The 20,000-nt window shown below is 43.2% G+C and overlaps 1 protein-coding gene across 1 annotated transcript in view; it reads left to right on the top strand.

The window, feature by feature from the left end:
- The window catches only part of LOC306930133 (serine protease 33-like), a 6,716-nt gene extending 1,099 nt beyond the window's left edge, over positions 1–5,617 (top strand). The window contains exons 2-6 of the mRNA XM_079510881.1: positions 851–871; positions 2,391–2,559; positions 3,135–3,409; positions 3,539–3,687; positions 4,816–5,617. Of these exons, the coding sequence (XP_079367007.1) occupies positions 851–871; positions 2,391–2,559; positions 3,135–3,409; positions 3,539–3,687; positions 4,816–5,280 (1,079 nt within the window). The 3' untranslated portion in view covers positions 5,281–5,617. The remainder of the gene's footprint in view (positions 1–850; positions 872–2,390; positions 2,560–3,134; positions 3,410–3,538; positions 3,688–4,815) is intronic.
- Positions 5,618–20,000: the final 14,383 nt, after the last annotated feature.

The raw sequence follows: 20,000 nt of genomic DNA, 5'->3' as shown, positions 1-20,000 counted from the left end.
TAGATTGTTTTTATAATGGGATGAATCTAGAGTTGCAATACCCTCCATTGACTCCCCACTCATCCTAATTGCGATCTGCTTGTATTAAACAACGTTAAACTCACCAACATTGCAGCTGTAGGGCAAGTTTGAATTATCCTCTTTCAATCTGCCGAGCTTTTGTGTCATAAAAATCCACCGTAGACATGTTAGGAGCTACTTTCTGTCAAGAAATTCTGTGCAGGTGATTCTTTTTCTAAATGTTGGAGTTTGGAAGCGCTCGTCATAAGTCACTGAACGGCCCTGCGTGCCATCTGTTTCGCATTTGCACATAATGCAGGAGGCAGCAGTGCGACCCCTTAATAAAAACGGACACTCATGCATGAAGGAAGCATGAGTTCAAGTCCGTTGCTCTCCCCAGGTTGTCGGAGGGTGTGTAGAGCCCAGGATTACAATAGATAATTGACACAGGGGTGAGTGCTTCCAAACTCCAACATTTAGAAAAAGAATCACCTGCACAGAATTCCTTGACAGAAAGTAGCTGTAAGTCTGACACAATTGATCTGAATTTGCACACGGGCATGGACCATTAGCATATCCACCAAATAACGACGCCTATTTTTCACTTTCCCAAAATGTAAGCTGGAAATGTCTTGGAAATGTAGTTTTTGTTTTGTCTCTTGTCTACTTTTATTTGAGGAACACTATAGAAGTTTCAGTGGAAACTGCAGTCCAGATGAACCATTATATTTTTCTGTCAAACTAAATCTATGTTTAATATATCTTAGCACACAATGAAGAAATAGGCGACAGAGTTCACACATGCTGTGCTGTTGACTGAACCTAATGTCTTCCTTTTTTTTAATTGCAGGCTCTTTTTCACAACTGTCTGGTAAGCAACCATGTGAAACAGTTTTTATTTATTTAATTGTATTGTGTTTGTTTGGTTGTTTGCTTGTTTGTTTCATTACATTTCCTATTTATTCTGCCACATTAAAGATGAATTTAAAACATGAACAGTCTGTGATATCCTGAAAAGTGGTACAAGTTAGTGTAAAAGTGGTGTTGACTTAAAGTTGTTTCATAAGTAATAGCCTCCTTTAAAAAAAGAAAAGGCTATTTGTGGAGGCATAATCCATACTTTTAGTTGGCTTGGGCTGTATTTAGTGGGAATATATGCAGGGTTCTACTGTTTGTTTGTTTGTTTGTAACCTTTATTTCAGGGGAATCCAATTGAGACCAGGGTCTCTTTTTCAATGGCGCCCTGTATACAAATAAGAACATTTACATTTTACATACATGACATGGACACACAGTACAACAAATATAATCCACAAGCACATACACACAGAAACAAAACCTTGTAACCAAATGTTACAGAAAGCAGGTGCATATGCCTTCCTCTAGTGTGAGGTCAGTTAAGAGTATCTTAAAAGTAGTAAACGAAATAAAAACATTCAACTTCAATTTGTTTTGACAACCATTCCATAAATGTGGAGCATACACCCTGAAGGCAGTATCTCCCAATTTAGTAGTAGTTTTTGGTACCTTCAATAAAAGCATATCTTGTGATCTAGTACCATAAGCTGATGTATTGAGAGCTAGCAGTTTTGTTAAATACAGAGGTAGTTTACCAATTAAAGCTTTATACGTGAACAGGGTAGCATGTTGTTTCCTTCTAAGAGCCAGAGAAGACCATTCTACTGAGGTATATAATGCACAGTGATGTGTTCTGAAACCTGCTCCTGTTGGTATACTGTACCAGCTCAGTGGCCTTGTGGTTTGAGTGTCCGCCCTGAGATCAGGAGGTCGGGGCTCAATACCAAGCCGGGTATACCGAAGACTATACAAATGGGACCCAGTGCCTCCTAGGGCATTAAGCAACTAGTCGACTAGTTTACTAGTCCACTAGTTGACCTTGTTGGTACTAGTTGATAAGAAAAAAAAGTTTTTTTTTTAAATTATTTTCCCCGATTTTGTAGGCCTCAAGATCAGGTAGATTATAGTTATAGTCACCATGTACACAGTTTTTCAATGTACAAATATTTATTTAAAAAATATATATATATATATATTTTTTTTAATTAATTTTATTTTTTACATAATAGGTAGTTAAACAACTAGTCGACTAGTCAACTAGTAAAAATGACTAGAAGTGAATGCCCTAGCGCCTGCCTCCCTGCTTGGCAATCCACATCAAGGGTTAGATCATTGGGGGTAAAGCTCTGCGACATACTAGCATCATGTCCAGGGGGTGTACTTGTACATCAAGCCGAGCGTAGGCAGGCGTGTTCGATGGGCATGAAGGAATTGTGAACGGGGAGTGGACTGTGATAAGAACAGAGCGGTCTCTACTCCAGTCCTGAACACAACTTCATAAAACATCTCTCTGATTATATTTGTTTTGTTAGTTTGTGGCCAGGCGCCTCAGAACACCAGAATCGTTGGAGGTCACGACTCGCCCCCCGGGAGCTGGCCTTGGCAGGCCAGTATAAACCATCCTCTCGTAGGTTATTTCTGTGCAGGTTCTCTTATCAACAAAGAATGGGTGCTGTCCGCTGCCCACTGCTTCCTCAGAAGGTGAGAATTGAATACGTCTCTATGATATACCTGTAGGCCTATAGGACTCCAAATTTGGGCGGGATTTCAGCCTGATCTGACCGTCATTGACTTCCATTATGAAATGAAATTGAAATATTTCAAAACAATATCTAAAACCTCCTGTGAAAGGAGATGTGTGGAGATACTACCATGGCCTTACTGGCAGTGAATAACAATATATAAAACATCCTGTGAAAGGAGATGTGTGGAGATACTACCATGGCCTTACTGGCAGTGAATAAGAAGGTTTGCCCCAAAACACGCTCTCCCCGCGGGTCAAATCCACCCACCTCAGAACAGTTGCCAGGTATTCCTAAACGTAACCTCGATCAGTAAAAACTGATGTCTAAAACTAAACTTATTCCTAAACATAACCTCAGTAAAGCTATGCCTAAAACTTACCTGATTCCTAAACTTAACATGCAGTAAAACTATGCCTAATCCTAAATGTATTCCTAACCTGAAAGTTTTTCTATCGATTACTCACCCCATGAACTCTATGGAGCTTATTAAGTTATTAGACTCATTTTTTTCTTTCTTTTTTTAAATTTCAGCAACACTCCTGACGGTGAGATCGTTTACTTGGGCCGCCGGAGCCAAGAAGGAACCAACCCCAATGAGGTGTACAGGACGGTCACACAGGTCATCCGCCATCCTGACTACTTTCAGCTGGCCAATGAAGACAGCGACATTGTCCTGTTGAAGCTCTCCAGTCCCGTCTCCTTCACGCCTTACATTCGCCCTGTCTGTCTGGCAGCAGCAAACAGCACCTTCTACACCGGAACCACAAGCTGGGTGGCTGGCTGGGGGCTAATCTCAGCTTCTGGAGGTGAGAAGGCCTGCCAAAATGTCTAAAAGTAAAACATTTCAGATGGCTAAAATATGACAAACTATCTTACATTTTAATGCCAAAATAATTACTGGTGGAAACCCTTGTGTACGTCTTCTCTTCCATTAGTTGTCCTACCCTCTCCAAAGACCCTTCAGGAAGTTGAGGTGCCGGTCGTGGGAAACAAACAGTGTGACTGCCTTTTACACCCACGCTACACCATCACACAGAACATGATTTGTGCTGGTCTTCAAGCTGGAGGAAAGGACGCATGCATGGTGACAATCATTCTACTCTCTCGGTCATTCTCTCTCATCTCTCTTTGACAACCTGTCAAATCAGCAATCAAATTGAACGTATTCATCGTAACTCACAAAGATACAGTAAAGATTTTGACCCCCTGCTCTTCTCTTTAGACAAAATTAGATCAATGGTCATGTCTCACCTATAGAGTATTAGTCTCGTGTAGCCGCAAAAGACTATTACACAATCTCCGAATGCTATATAGAGTCTGGAACTACAGCTCCCGAAATCCGAGTAAGGAAGCTGCCATTTCCGTTCACGGAAATATATTTAAAAATATCTTTAGAGCTTATTTTTTTATTCCCTTTTCTGCTAAGCAACAAGCTATATATGCTTAGATGATTTCTATTCATATTAGGATAAATGTGCGCGACTGTAAAGACGAAACTGAAGTGGCGAGGAGGCTCCACTTCTGCTTTATAGTTTACTCATGACAGCTCTTCCGTTGGTCCAGACTGTATGATGAAAGCATTTGGAAATTGCGAGAGGCAACAGTCTGGTAACGCGAGACTAATAGAGTATAGACACAGGTTTTGACAAGAATTTTGACCCAATGGTCAAGATTACATTTGACATTACAATCAAACAGTAAATTTAATATAGCAATTTATTAAATATATGTCGAGTCAATATAACCCAACAAAGTAATTTTACATCACATATACAGAAACTTCGATCATTATTTTTCAGGTTTTATTGATTGAAGTATTTATTAACAGTTTGGAGAATTACAGTACAACTCAATACAAGACTGTGGACGACACCATAAAGCATTACACTTGTTTACAATAGGGTCCACCATGTTCAATTCATCATAAAAGGTGTATTTCAGTTCCTGTGCCCTGCAGCAGAAATCTGAATACATAAAGCATAAATAACCCGTTGTAGATGTAAAAACTGCAAGATTGTACATCTGCGATTTTTGGTGGATTTTAGAAAAATCTTGAAAGTGTTTGAAAAATGTTGGATAATTTTGAATTACGAAAACGTTTGAGAACGTTTGTAGAATCGAACTCGGGTCTTAATGGGATAATAAATACAAAATGAAGAATATACATGTACTTCTTAAAAAATACATAATTAATCTGTCATTTCCTCATCAGGGAGACTCTGGTGGACCGATGGTGAGTCGCGGCGGTACCCGCTGGGTCCAGTCTGGGGTGGTGAGCTTCGGCGTGGGCTGCGCTCGGCCCGACATGCCAGGAGCCTACGCTCGCGTGTCTCGCTTCCAGAGCTGGATCAACAGCCACATCACCGCTGACCCACCAGGCTTCGTCACGTTTACATCCGCTGGCACCGACACTGATGCAAGCTTCGTGTGTGGTGGTAGAACACCTCCACCACCACCTGTAGCCACTACTGCAACACCACCCGATACACCACCACCTGGCCCTGATACAGCCACTACTGCTACCTCATCCCAACCACCACCACCATCCATGACTACATCATCACCACCACCTGTTAGATCATGTGAGAGTATATTTTGTTGTGGCCCGAATGCGATCCATTTCTCCTACTTTATTCATCTATTTACTCCCGTGCTGATTCTGTACACCATGGCTTAAGGCAGTGCAATTGTGTATGCCTATTTTATTTATTTATAATATACATTTTATATCATCATATAGTATGATTGTAACACAGTAAAATAATTTTAATAAATTATTATATAAGTATTTTAATAAATTATTTTCCTTTTTTTTCATCAATATTTTCTGTTGAAGCTAGTTGCATTTAATGAATGAAATGTGATAGAAGTTGAATTGATTATTAATTATAATAATAAATATAGCTGCAAGCAGCCCCAAAAAAAGCTATACGCAATATACACAATGAGCTATATAAACATTGAATTATTTGACAAGTAATAAATAAAAATCACACTTGTGTGAAGTGAGAGGCGCTCTTATCATCATCATCACATTCTGTGTTCAGCCAATCAAATCATCACAATTGTGGTACACAGTCTACACACAGCTTTGTGTGTAACCAGAGTCAGACTCCATTGCACTCCAAGGTCAAATGTCTTTTTTACAAACGAGTGTGAGCTTCAGTTCCTGAAGGATCCTCACGCCCCTCAACCATAATTATTGCCAGATTTTGTGAAAAATAATAGCACAGAACTGCCAATACTGCTAAAATCTATCTATAAATAAAGTCTCTGTACGTATACGTGTGTATGTTTGTAATCCACACAACTCGAGAACCGTTCACCCCACCGACTTCAAATTCGACACACGTGTTCCACACCCCCACAGGGAGTGCAGTGCAGACTCGAGTCTGCACTGCACTGCACACCCCCACGGGGAGTGCAGTGCAGTGCAGACTCGAGTCTGTCGGATAGCCGGTTGTCCAGAACCAGCACAAAAGCCTCTGCCCAGGCTCTGGACCTGATCACCGCTATATCTCCATATGGAGCTGGCTTGTTCTGACATCCTACAAGCAATATGCAGAAATGCAGTATATGACTAATGGGTTAATTGATTAGGGGAGATGGATAAATCACAAAATATATATATTTTTATTTTAATCAGGATTGTCATTGTAGCCTTCTATGCCATGGCTGTGCTGCTTATTCACAAGCTATCTGCTATTCTTGAAAATGTGTGCATGTTTGAAAGCAAACATTTTTAACTCAAATCCTTGCTTCCAACAGTAAAATACATGTATTGAAACAGTAATGACAGTAAAAACAGTTCCAACAGTAAATCTATTGACATGGGGGTACATGGCCAAATAGCCTATGTACAGTATATACATATCATGTTGGCTGTCCTTGACATAAACATTTGAACACCACATAGAAACATGCAGGTTTTTCAGAAAGCTGTTTTTTGAATTTCGAAGGCATTTGTAAAAAGGTAGCACATCCAATTATTTTTAATAAATGGCGGACAAAGTACTCACAGTACAATTCCCCAGTGATTTGATCTAATCAATCTAATTTATAGCAGTGAGCTAAAGTCAAGTGTATTTGTATTCCCTATATTGCAGTGAGACATTTATAGGATCACATTCATTTTTACAAAGACAAATGTAACCTCAGGGAGGACAAACCTGTTAGATGTCAGTGCTGGTAAAGACATAGCATCTAGTCTGTCACAAATTAATTATACACTATTGTGTATAATTTGTATATGGTTAGGCCACTAGGGTTCTCTGTTAACAGCTACTTTAAGATATTTACTAACAGATCCATTATCAATGACTATTAGCCTATGATATAAAACTAACTCCACAGGCTTTGGGATTAGATGTGGGACCTTAATTGGGATTGTCACTCTAGACTAGAGTACAATGATGTGTCACAGGTGTGACACACCTTTTTATATTATATTATTAATTATTGTATTATAGCCTAATAGCATAGCACTATTAATAGTAGTACTGATAATATATAACTCTGAGATCATGCTTTATGCGAATCTTACAGTATTAACCCTAACCCTATTTCCGCACTGACATTTTGTCCGACTTTGGTGCTCTATATGTTCAACATGACCGGTTTGCCAAACCAGTTAGTTTGTTTTGTCTCTTGTCTTTTTTTTGAGCTGTTACTGTGGACGACACACTGGTAATGCATTAGGCCTACACTTTTTTACAACAGGGTCCACCATTTTCAATTCATCAGAACATTTCGAGACGTACAAATATATACACTTCTATATAAAAAACAGAAAATCACTTTTATCTGCGGTGGACTATAAAAGTTCCAGTGTAAACTACAGTCCAGATATTTAATGAACCCTTTAGTTTTAGTTTTGTGAAATAGAATCAATTTTAATATGTTTAGAACTAGGCGACACCACTATGCTAGCTGTTGACTGAACCTAATGTCTTCCTTTATTTTGAATTCCAGGCTCTTATTCACAACTGTCTGGTAAGCATACATGTGAAACTGGTTTGGTTGTTTGTTTGTTTGTTTCATGAAATGTCCTATTTCTACTGCCAAATTCCGCGCGCACACACACACTGTCCCAGAATCTAATATTTTCACCTTTATCGTTGCTTAATTGATTGATTTGTTCAATCATGCACAGTTCAGATTACTTATACCAAACCTATAGTCCCCTGGAAGGCCTGTAACGACTAAATAGTTACTATTAGGCGAATTACTCAACGTTTTAGGCCTATACTGTTTAATGCTAAAGCTTAAAACAGTTAATCCAGTGTTTAAATAATCCAAACCAGTGTCTGTCAAATAGTCAAATAATCAAATAGTTAGTAGCAAATAGTTAGGTAATTAAAACCTGTATGGATGACAAAGAAACAGAGCAAATAGAACATTATGTTTACAGCTATTTAACTGGTAATGTACTACCATGCAAATGATGATACAATGTTTATAGAGCGTCGCAGTCCCGCCTCCTACCCTGGACCAGGAAATGAAACCCAATGCATTTTCCTCATAGACATTTCTTAAAGTATTTATTTAAAGACGGTTACGCCGCGGACAAAGCCAACTCGAGTCGTGACAACTCATGACAACACAAACAATATTTTGGACCAAACAAATAATTAGAAAGAAGAAAAAAACGGCAGGTTACAACACTTTTTTGTTGTTTTTCTTCTTTGTAAAATATTGTTTGTGTTGTCATGAGTTGTCACGACTCGAGTTGGCTTTGTCCGCGGCGTAACCGTCTTTAAATAAATACTTTAAGAAATGTCTATGGGAAAAATGCATTGGGTTTCATTTCCTGGTCCAGGGTAGGAGGCGGGACTGCGACGCTCTATACAGAAATAGAATGAACATACCGTTAGTCCATTTTGAAGTTAGATTGTGTGTTTTACACGGCTCAAATCTTGTGGTTGCAAAGGCCTAATGCATGCATGGCTTCTTTTAGCGAGACAAATCAGGAGAAAATCTACTTTGTTATCGACCTTTCTTTATCCCAACAACAAACTCTCGCGAGATTTGAGAGGAGTCAGGAAGCCTCTCTCTGTCTTTGGTCAGCTAACTCTCAACCCGTGGGTCGGGGGTCGCGACCCCCGAAAATCAGGGGTTCTCAACGTTTTTGGCCGGGGACCCCCGAAAATCGTGAACATTTTATTTTCACGATTTTTCAAAAATAGCAGACCTACAAGCTCGTAGCTTGTAGATCTGCTATTTTTCAATAGCTAAATTATAACAATGCTTAAAACACCTAAAGGGGTTTAAGGTTATTGCAGCAGTCAATTTCGGGAGGCGGGAGGGGGCGGGGCGGGGGTCCCGAGACATTGCCAAAGCATTTCCGGGGGTCCCCGGCCAAAAACGTTGAGAACCCCTGAGCTAACTGAGACTTCTGCCTCCGTTGGTGGTTTACAGAAAAGAGACAGAAAATAGCCTGCCATATAACCCTGAGAGGCGGAACTACCATCATTGTATTGGTGAGGATGGCCCTTGAATGACAAAATCCCTAATTCCCTTCACCACAACACAGCAGGTCACAAGCCACACTTTGGTTAGAGACACATGCATATGGAATGCTCACATTTGAACAGTCACTGCATGTAAATACTGTACTGTTACATTTCAACATTGATTTCACACTAAGCATCAAGTTATGGGTATGGTGTCTGTTTTACTTTATTTAACCTGAAATTGGCATGCTATTTATAAAACCAAAACATCTCTACTTTATTGAAATGTAAATTTCATAAACTCTGAGAGTCATTTTGAGAAGACCATTTTAATTTTATGATAATATTTTGTTTCCGTATAGAAAAGTAAATCTAACATTTATATTCATTATACCTGCAAGGGCTCTTTTTTCATCATAGCTAGATGATTGCAAAACCTTGAAATGACTAAAAAACAGATGCCATGGTAACAAGGTGATTATTAATCAGTTTGCCTGAAGTGGATCACAAATTGTAATGTGACCTTTCACAAAACATTCACAGTATAGAGCACACCTTAATCTCACTAATCCACCCACCCACTCAAATTTATGTATGTGTGCGTGCACACACACACACACACACACACACACACACGCGCGCGCACGCACGCACACGCACGTGCAGAAAGGCACACCACAAATCAAAAATGAAGGAAAACATGTCAATCAACGCCAACTGGCAGCTCCCTTCTAACCCGAGCAGTATAGTATTATAATAATTTTCACCAAAGACGCTTTATAGCTCCCATAAACAGAAGAGAGGGGAGAGAGAAAGGGAAAAAAAAGCAAATGTCGGGGAGAGGTGACCAGATTTGAGGCTATTCTCTTCTAGCCTCAAATCAGCCCCCCCCCCCCTGCCCCACTCACCACATATCCTTTCAGCCCCATTCTCCCGTGCCCAGGTCCTCTGACAGAAGCAATCACGGCCCATTGAAAATGCCTGTTTCACCAGAAAATGGCAGCATGTAGAAATCTATAAAAGGTTTTAATGTCAGGGGCCCCGTGATTGCCCCGGTTTTTATCAGTCATTCACCGAATCATGGCGTCAGACACTCTTCCTGACAGGAAAAAGACAGGAGGAGTGCATCATGGGTAATGGCAGGGCTGTGCTGCAGGTGGATGGCCCATACCTTATCAATACTAATTGTATCTGCTTGACAAAGATCATTTTCCTCAGTGCCATAATTTGCCCCAATGTTCCTATAGAGAGGGGGGGGGGGGGGTGCTTCAGAAAGAGAGACATACAGATTATAGGCTGAGGGCAGGCATGGGTATTATTTCAGAAAATAAAATGACAGAATTGAACGATAGATAGATATGCCTATTAAAGGATTTAGTTTCCTTTGAAACTAACACTTAAGTCAACAAAGAAAGCTACTTTGGCTGAAAGCAACTCAAGGATCTGAAGATGAAAGAAATCAATAACGTGCATTTTGCTCATTTCCAGGATAGAAAAGGAAGGATTTTTAACGTTATGCACTCATCCATAAAATCGAGCCAATCATCCATCAGGATGTTTTCATGCATAAACCTTGATTTAGGAAATTCATTTCAGCATGTTTACAGTAGCTATTTGGCCATGTTCATAGCAGCGATGATCAAAGGCAGCACGCAGCCCGTGCCTCAGACATTTAAAGCCAGAAATTATTTACCTAGCCAAATGAAACACCTCCTGGTGAGCCATGCGGGTGCATTTTAATGAGTAGCTTGCATGGGAATCAAACAATCACGCATGGAGACATATTGAGGGTGCAGGGTTACGTGGCAATAGTTTGCCAAACGGAACAGCCATGTCATTTTGATGAGTGCACTCAATCAGGTCTCCACAGCAGATATAAAATACAGCGAAAGCTTAATTGCTTTGGCCATTCTTACACATGAAAATCCTCAGTGTTAATTTAACTCTGAGTGCGTGCAAAAAATGGAACCAAATGGCTGTAACAGTCCGTTATTAAAACAGAGGATTTTACATGGATGAGATTAGAAGTCTGTGCTGTCAGACTTTTGAGGAAAAGCAGTGGGAATTTCCGCAGGACTTACTTCTGTTTGTCATGGATTTCAAACATCCATAAACACGATTGCTAATGCACGTTCCACTTTTGATTGCCGCCCGTGGCAGCAAAGAACGTGGCATCTGTTCACTCCAAGGACAAGGTGTAGTGAACCACCTCCTATATGCACAGAGGATCAAGGCTAACAATCTGCCATCAGATGGGGGAACTATAAAAACTGTGGGATATCCCAGTGGACAGACACTGTTGGATATCCCAGTGGACAGACACTGTTGGATATCCCAGTGGACAGACACTGTGGGATATCCCATGTGGACAGACACTGTGGGATATCACAGTGGACAGACACTGTGGTATATCCCAGTGGACAGACACTGTGGGATATCCCAGTGGACAGACACTGGGATATCCCAGTGGACAGACACTGTTGGATATCCCAGTGGACAGACACTGTTGGATATCCCAGTGGACAGACACTGTGGGATATCCCAGTGGACAGACACTGTGGGATATCCCAGTGGACAGACTGTGGGATATCCCAGTGGACAGACACTGTGGGATATCCCAGTGGACAGACTGTGGGATATCCCAGTGGACAGACACTGTTGGATATCCCAGTGGACAGACTGTGGGATATCCCAGTGGGCAGATACTGTGGGATATCCCAGTGGACAGACTGTGGGATATCCCAGTGGACAGACTGTTGGATATCCCAGTGGACAGACACTGTTGGATATCCCAGTGGACAGACACTGTTGGATATCCCAGTGGACAGACACTGTGGGATATCCCAGTGGACAGACACTGTTGGATATCCCAGTGGACAGACACTTTTGGATATCCCAGTGGACAGACACTGTGGGATATCCCAGTGGACAGACACTGTTGGATATCCCATTGGACAGACACTGTTGGATATCCCAGTGGACAGACTGTGGGATATCCCAGTGGACAGACACTGTGGGATATCCCAGTGGACAGACTGTGGGATATCCCAGTGGACAGACACTGTGGGATATCCCAGTGGACAGACTGTGGGATATCCCAGTGGACAGACACTGTTGGATATCCCAGTGGACAGACTGTGGGATATCCCAGTGGACAGACACTGTGGGATATCCCAGTGGACAGACTGTGGGATATCCCAGTGGACAGACTGTGGGATATCCCAGTGGACAGACTGTGGGATATCCCAGTGGACAGACTGTGGGATATCCCAGTGGACAGACACTGTGGGATATCCCAGTGGACAGACACTGTGGGATATCCCAGTGGACAGACACTGTGGGATATCCCAGTGGACAGACACTGTGGGATATCCCAGTGGACAGACACTGTTGGATATCCCAGTGGACAGACTGTGGGATATCCCAGTGGACAGACACTGTGGGATATCCCAGTGGACAGACACTGTTGGATATCCCAGTAGACAGACACTGTGGGATATCCCAGTGGACAGACACTGTTGGATATCCCAGTGGACAGACTGTGGGATATCCCAGTGGACAGACTGTGGGATATCCCAGTGGACAGACTGTGGGATATCCCAGTGGACAGATACTGTGGGATATCCCAGTGGACAGACTGTGGGATATCAAAGTGGACATACTGTGGGATATCAAAGTGGACATACTGTGGGATATCCCAGTGGACAGATACTGTGGGATATCCCAGTGGACAGACTGTGGGATATCCCAGTGGACAGACTGTGGGATAACCCAGTGGACAGACTGTGGGATATCCCAGTGGACAGACACTGTGGGATATCCCAGTGGACAGACTGTGGGATATCCCAGTGGACAGACACTGTTGGATATCCCAGTGGACAGACTGTGGGATATCCCAGTGGACAGACACTGTGGGATATCCCAGTGGACAGACTGTGGGATATCCCAGTGGACAGACTGTGGGATATCCCAGTGGACAGACTGTGGGATATCCCAGTGGACAGACACTGTGGGATATCCCAGTGGACAGACACTGTGGGATATCCCAGTGGACAGACACTGTGGGATATCCCAGTGGACAGACACTGTGGGATATCCCAGTGGACAGACACTGTTGGATATCCCAGTGGACAGACTGTGGGATATCCCAGTGGACAGACACTGTGGGATATCCCAGTGGACAGACACTGTTGGATATCCCAGTAGACAGACACTGTGGGATATCCCAGTGGACAGACACTGTTGGATATCCCAGTGGACAGACTGTGGGATATCCCAGTGGACAGACTGTGGGATATCCCAGTGGACAGACTGTGGGATATCCCAGTGGACAGATACTGTGGGATATCCCAGTGGACAGACTGTGGGATATCAAAGTGGACATACTGTGGGATATCAAAGTGGACATACTGTGGGATATCCCAGTGGACAGATACTGTGGGATATCCCAGTGGACAGACTGTGGGATATCCCAGTGGACAGACTGTGGGATAACCCAGTGGACAGACTGTGGGATATCCCAGTGGACAGACACTGTGGGATATCCCAGTGGACAGACTGTGGGATAACCCAGTGGACAGACTGTGGGATATCCCAGTGGACAGACACTGTTGGATATCCCAGTGGACAGACTGTGGGATATCCCAGTGGACAGACACTGTTGGATATCCCAGTGGACAGACTGTGGGATATCCCAGTGGACAGACTGTGGGATATCCCAGTGGACAGACTGTGGAATATCCCAGTGGACAGACTGTGGGATATCCCAGTGGACAGACTGTGGGATATCCCAGTGGACAGACACTGTGGGATATCCCAGTGGACAGACACTGTTGGATATCCCAGTGGACAGACACTGTGGGATATCCCAGTGGACAGACACTGTGGGATATCCCAGTGGACAGACACTGTTGGATATCCCAGTGGACAGACACTGTTGGATATCCCAGTGGACAGACACTGTTGGATATCCCAGTGGACAGACACTGTTGGATATCCCAGTGGACAGACAATGTTGGATATCCCAGTGGACAGACACTGTGGGATATCCCAGTGGACAGACACTGTGGGATATCCCAGTGGACAGACACTGTGGGATATCCCATGTGGACAGACACTGTTGGATATCCCAGTGGACAGACACTGTTGGATATCCCAGTGGACAGACACTGTGGGATATCCCAGTGGACAGACACTGTGGGATATCCCAGTGGACAGACACTGTGGGATATCCCATGTGGACAGACACTGTTGGATATCCCAGTGGACAGACACTGTTGGATATCCCAGTAGACAGACACTGTGGGATATCCCAGTGGACAGACACTGTTGGATATCCCAGTGGACAGACTGTGGGATATCCCAGTGGACAGACTGTGGGATATCCCAGTGGACAGACTGTGGGATATCCCAGTGGACAGATACTGTGGGATATCCCAGTGGACAGACTGTGGGATATCCCAGTGGACAGACTGTGGGATATCCCAGTGGACAGATACTGTGGGATATCCCAGTGGACAGACTGTGGGATATCCCAGTGGACAGACTGTGGGATATCCCAGTGGACAGACTGTGGGATATCCCAGTGGACAGATACTGTGGGATATCCCAGTGGACAGACTGTGGGATATCCCAGTGGACAGACACTGTGGGATATCCCAGTGAACAGATACTGTGGGATATCCCAGTGGACAGACACTGTGGGATATCCCATGTGGACAGACACTGTTGGATATCCCAGTGGACAGACACTGTTGGATATCCCAGTGGACAGACACTGTGGGATATCCCAGTGGACAGACACTGTGGGATATCCCAGTGGACAGACTGTGGGATATCCCAGTGGACAGACACTGTGGGATATCCCAGTGGACAGACACTGTGGGATATCCCAGTGGACAGACACTGTGGGATATCCCAGTGGACAGACACTGTTGGATATCCCAGTGGACAGACACTGTTGGATATCCCAGTGGACAGACACTGTTGGATATCCCAGTGGACAGACACTGTGGGATATCCCAGTGGACAGACACTGTGGGATATCCCAGTGGACAGACACTGTTGGATATCCCAGTGGACAGACACTGTGGGATATCCCAGTGGACAGACACTGTGGGATATCCCAGTGGACAGACACTGTGGGATATCCCAGTGGACAGACACTGTTGGATATCCCAGTGGACAGACACTGTTGGATATCCCAGTGGACAGACACTGTTGGATATCCCATGTGGACAGACACTGTTGGATATCCCATGTGGACAGACTGTGGGATATCCCAGTGGACAGACACTGTGGGATATCCCATGTGGACAGACACTGTTGGATATCCCATGTGGACAGACTGTGGGATATCCCAGTGGACAGACACTGTGGGATATCCCAGTGGACAGACACTGTTGGATATCCCATGTGGACAGACACTGTTGGATATCCCATGTGGACAGACTGTGGGATATCCCAGTGGACAGACACTGAGGGATATCCCATGTGGACAGACACTGTTGGATATCCCATGTGGACAGACTGTGGGATATCCCAGTGGACAGACACTGTGGGATATCCCAGTGGACAGACACTGTTGGATATCCCATGTGGACAGACACTGTTGGATATCCCAGTGGACAGACACTGTGGGATATCCCAGTGGACAGACACTGTTGGATATCCCATGTGGACAGACACTGTTGGATATCCCATGTGGACAGACTGTGGGATATCCCAGTGGACAGACACTGTTGGATATCCCAGTGGACAGACACTGTGGGATATCCCAGTGGACAGACAATGTTGGATATCCCAGTGGACAGACACTGTTGGATATCCCATGTGGACAGACTGTGGGATATCCCAGTGGACAGACACTGTTGGATATCCCATGTGGACAGACTGTGGGATATCCCAGTGGACAGACACTGTTGGATATCCCAGTGGACAGACACTGTTGGATATCCCAGTGGACAGACACTGTGGGATATCCCAGTGGACAGACACTGTGGGATATCCCAGGGGACAGACACTGTTGGATATCCCAGTGGACAGACACTGTTGGATATCCCAGTGGACAGACACTGTTGGATATCCCAGTGGACAGACACTGTCGGCTGGATGATGAGCAAACCGTGTTGTGCTGCTTGGACAGGAAATTACATCCTGCTTCTTTTCCTCCTGTGGGCCTGAGTCAGCGCCCTGCTGAGCTCCTCCACTGCTGCTCTTTGAAGTGTGCATCCATGCTGTGCATAGACACACACACACACACACACACACACACACACACACACACACACACACACACACACACACACACACACACACAGCTGTACTTGTGCAACGCAGACACATACCGTATCTCTAGAAAATGATAAGATGGTGTGTGCAGTTGCCAGTAAGTGGCGTTCTCATGAATCTCAAATTGATCACTATTATATATTAAAGCCAGTACTTTTTTTACTTGAGTAAAAGTATCAATACTGCCATATATAACTACTAGTTAACAGTAAAAGTCCAGCAAATGTACTTGAGTAAAGTACAGAAGAATTGGCATCAAAATATTCCTAAAGTACCAAAAGTAAAAGTACTCATTATGCAGAATGTCCCATTTCAAGTTTTCAGATATATACAAATCTTTTGAAAATAGCAAATCCAACAAGCTCAGAACCCATTGTGAGCTTGTAGATATGCTATTTTCAAATGGCTGAAGGGCTGAAGTGGTTCATGTATGTTTTGTAATAATAAAATCAAAGTAACTAGTAACTAAAGATTTCAAATAAATTGTAGTGGAGTAAAAGTGAATTTTGGGGTCTTCAAAATGAAAGAATTCGCTGCATCCGGAGGCAGTTGGTGACATACAGACTGAATCAATGTTGGCAGTCAAAGTTAATGGAACCAGCGAATCAGTGGCAGGGACTAATTTCCCCCAAGCAGGTGTCTTTTGCCACAGCTGTCAGTCATTTAGCAATCTACAGTCATTTGGCAATCTGCATCAACATCTCTCCACCTCAGAAACAGGGATGATACAGAATAATACAAAGTAGCCTACAAACAATCAAGCAAAATAACAAATAACCTAATTCATAGATACAAAACATGTGCTAAAATACGGCTGGCCGTAACAGTTTGTCTTCAATTAATGTAGTTAAAGTATTTTCACCATAAATGTTTCCAAAATTCCCCTTGTATTCAAGACATCACAGGGTGAGTAAACAATATAAGTCATGTTTTGTGTTAAACTCTTTAAACAGACAACTGCCATTTGACAATGGCTTGTTCTAAGTGATTCAAATGGTCCAGTACCTTTACTCAGCGTTGTCCTCAAATACCCAGCAACATTTTGTACGTAGCCTTAAGTGATGCTTTTCCAATAATTCCTGCCTGAATACAAAAGCTATATGTGCTGGTTGATATAGTGCTGCTTACTCGAACAAAACAGAAGTTGCCATGCACAGAGTGGCTGCAGTGGCTGTCTGATGCGGGATATGGCTAGACAAAATGCCCTGTAGCCTATACAGTTATTATTTTCTGCATTTGTTCAGCGTAAAACATTTCCTCTCATGAAATTGGCCTCCTGAACACTGACAGCATAAGCAGTGCATCCCAAATGGTCCATAGCGGATAGCATCTTTATCCGTTTAATGCTATTTATCCCTGGTCCATGTTGCATTCGCAACCTGCTGTTCTTGGAATGCATCTCCACACAGATAATTTAACAAGCCATTTAACCCAGTGGTTCCCAAACGGTGTGCTGAGGCACAGTGGTGTGTCCTGATGCGACACAATGTGGGGGATACGTTAATCCAACCACCAATAGTCCGACACACGTGGCCGGTTAAGACTCACCCGTGACTTCCCCGTGCAGTTAGGGTTACGTCAGGGTTTAGGGTATAGGGTGTCGGACTATTGCGCGTCGGACTGTTAGGACGTCGGACCAAAGATACGCACCCGACACAATGTATGGGTATTATTGAATAACACATAACTTCTTTGAGAACAAAGGGAATATATTGTTTAAATGATGAAGATATCCATTCATTCTCTGTGGTCAGCAGCCTGTGGAGAACACACGTGCACACTCTTACAGGGCTTGCCGTCTTGCCACGCCTGCCTACAGTACCTTCACCTCCACTTGGCAATGTGGAACAAATTAGTTCTGCACCAGTCAGAGCACAGTGTCTTCTCCTCATCATTCAGACCAGAATACACTGCGTGCGTGCGTGTGTGTGTGTGTGTGTGTGTGTCTGCGCGCGCGTGTGTGTTTGTGGGTGTGTGTGTGTGTGTGAGACAGAAAAAGACAGATGAAGAGAGGCATGTATATGTACTCTACTGTATGTATTCATGTATTAAACATGTATGTACTCTACTGTATGTATTCATGTATTAAACATGTATGTACTCTACTGTATGTATTCATGTATTAAACATGTATGTACTCTACTGTATGTATCCATGTATTAAACATGTATGTACTCTACTGTATGTATTCATGTATGTACTCTTTAAACTCTATTAAACATGTACGTGAGGCGTGTTGCCCCACTTGAACAGCAAAGGTCATTCAAGGTGAATTTAACAGCTCGGCGTGATACAAATAATTATGGCTTGCAGCCGGGCTGATGTTTTACTGTATGTATTATAATATATTATATATGGCTGGCTAAACTCACCATCTGCTTTCCATCTGAATGTTTTGTGTGAGTCAGTCGGGTGATGAGTCTATAGGAGTGTGTGAATAATATGTCTTGATGTGATTGGATGCATGTGTATGGGTTTGCATGTGTGCGCGCATGCATGTGTGTGGTGGCTCAGAGTCTCTGCCTGATGATAAAAACTCAGATAACTCCCCTGGTCAAGGGGGAATTCCCTCTTAGACTATTGGTTGAGATGTTGGCTTTCAACACGGCTTAGAATCCCAGGTGTTAACATTGATGTGATTGGATGCACGGCGGTGTGCATGCGCCAGTGCATGAGTGCATGCATGTGTAGCAGTATAGTAGCCTCTGCCTGATGATCAAAAGCTTAATATCTCCCCTGGTCAAGGGCCATGTTGGATTTCCACACTGGAGACCAGGGTTAGAATCCTGGGCGTTACACATGTTGATGATACACCATCAGGTTAAGGTGCACCTGATACCGATTGATGAGCATTTGTATCACGCTTAACGGTTTAGGTCCAGTTCGCCGACTGATCGAATGCCGAATGGCACATCAAATTCCAAATCAAAGTCCCATTTGGACCTGAGCGGCTGGTTGGGACATGGGTCAAATTGTAATTTAAATGAGTTAAACTATGGTTAAGATTCACACGTGGCTCCTGACGTGCGAATTGCGGTTAAGACACATGCGTGAGCGGTTAGGGTTAAGTTATGGTTTGGGGTAGGGTGTCGGACCAAAGATATGCATCCTCCCTATATTCTGGGGGCAAACATTCATTGAAAACAGAAGATCTACAAGCTCACAACAGGCATGTTGTTGAGCTTGAGTTTGTGCTTGTATATCATAGATCTAGTAATTTGGTGTAGAGCGGAAAAGGTATAGTATAGTATAGTATAGTATAGTATAGTATAGTATAGTATAGTATAGTATAGTATAGTATAGTATAGTGTACACCAGTCAACAAAGTATATACCATAGTATTTAAGTGTATGCCTAGTATTTGGTGGTGTAGGAAGGTTTTTTAGAAATTGTTTGCAGAATGTTGACAGAGGCATGTATTTAAAAGGCATCCAGCAGTGCAAAAGTATGAGCTTTTTTCCTCCTTGGTTCTCTCTATCTGCAGTGCCTCATGGCCCAGAAGTAGATCACGCAGCAACAAACAGAAAAACAGAGAGCGGGACAGCACAACACCGCAGCAGATGTTAATAAATTGTAAATCATAATAATCGTGTTCCAGGAGGCCCCCAAAATGGATGATGTCATTAGGGGCACAGCCGGAGCCTGGTCCCAGAAC

This window comes from Electrona antarctica (genome assembly GCF_951216825.1).
Source record: "Electrona antarctica genome assembly, chromosome: 9".
NCBI lineage: Eukaryota > Metazoa > Chordata > Actinopteri > Myctophiformes > Myctophidae > Electrona > Electrona antarctica.
Note: the sequence above shows the minus strand (reverse complement) of the source record. Positions and strands in the feature narration are given on the sequence as shown.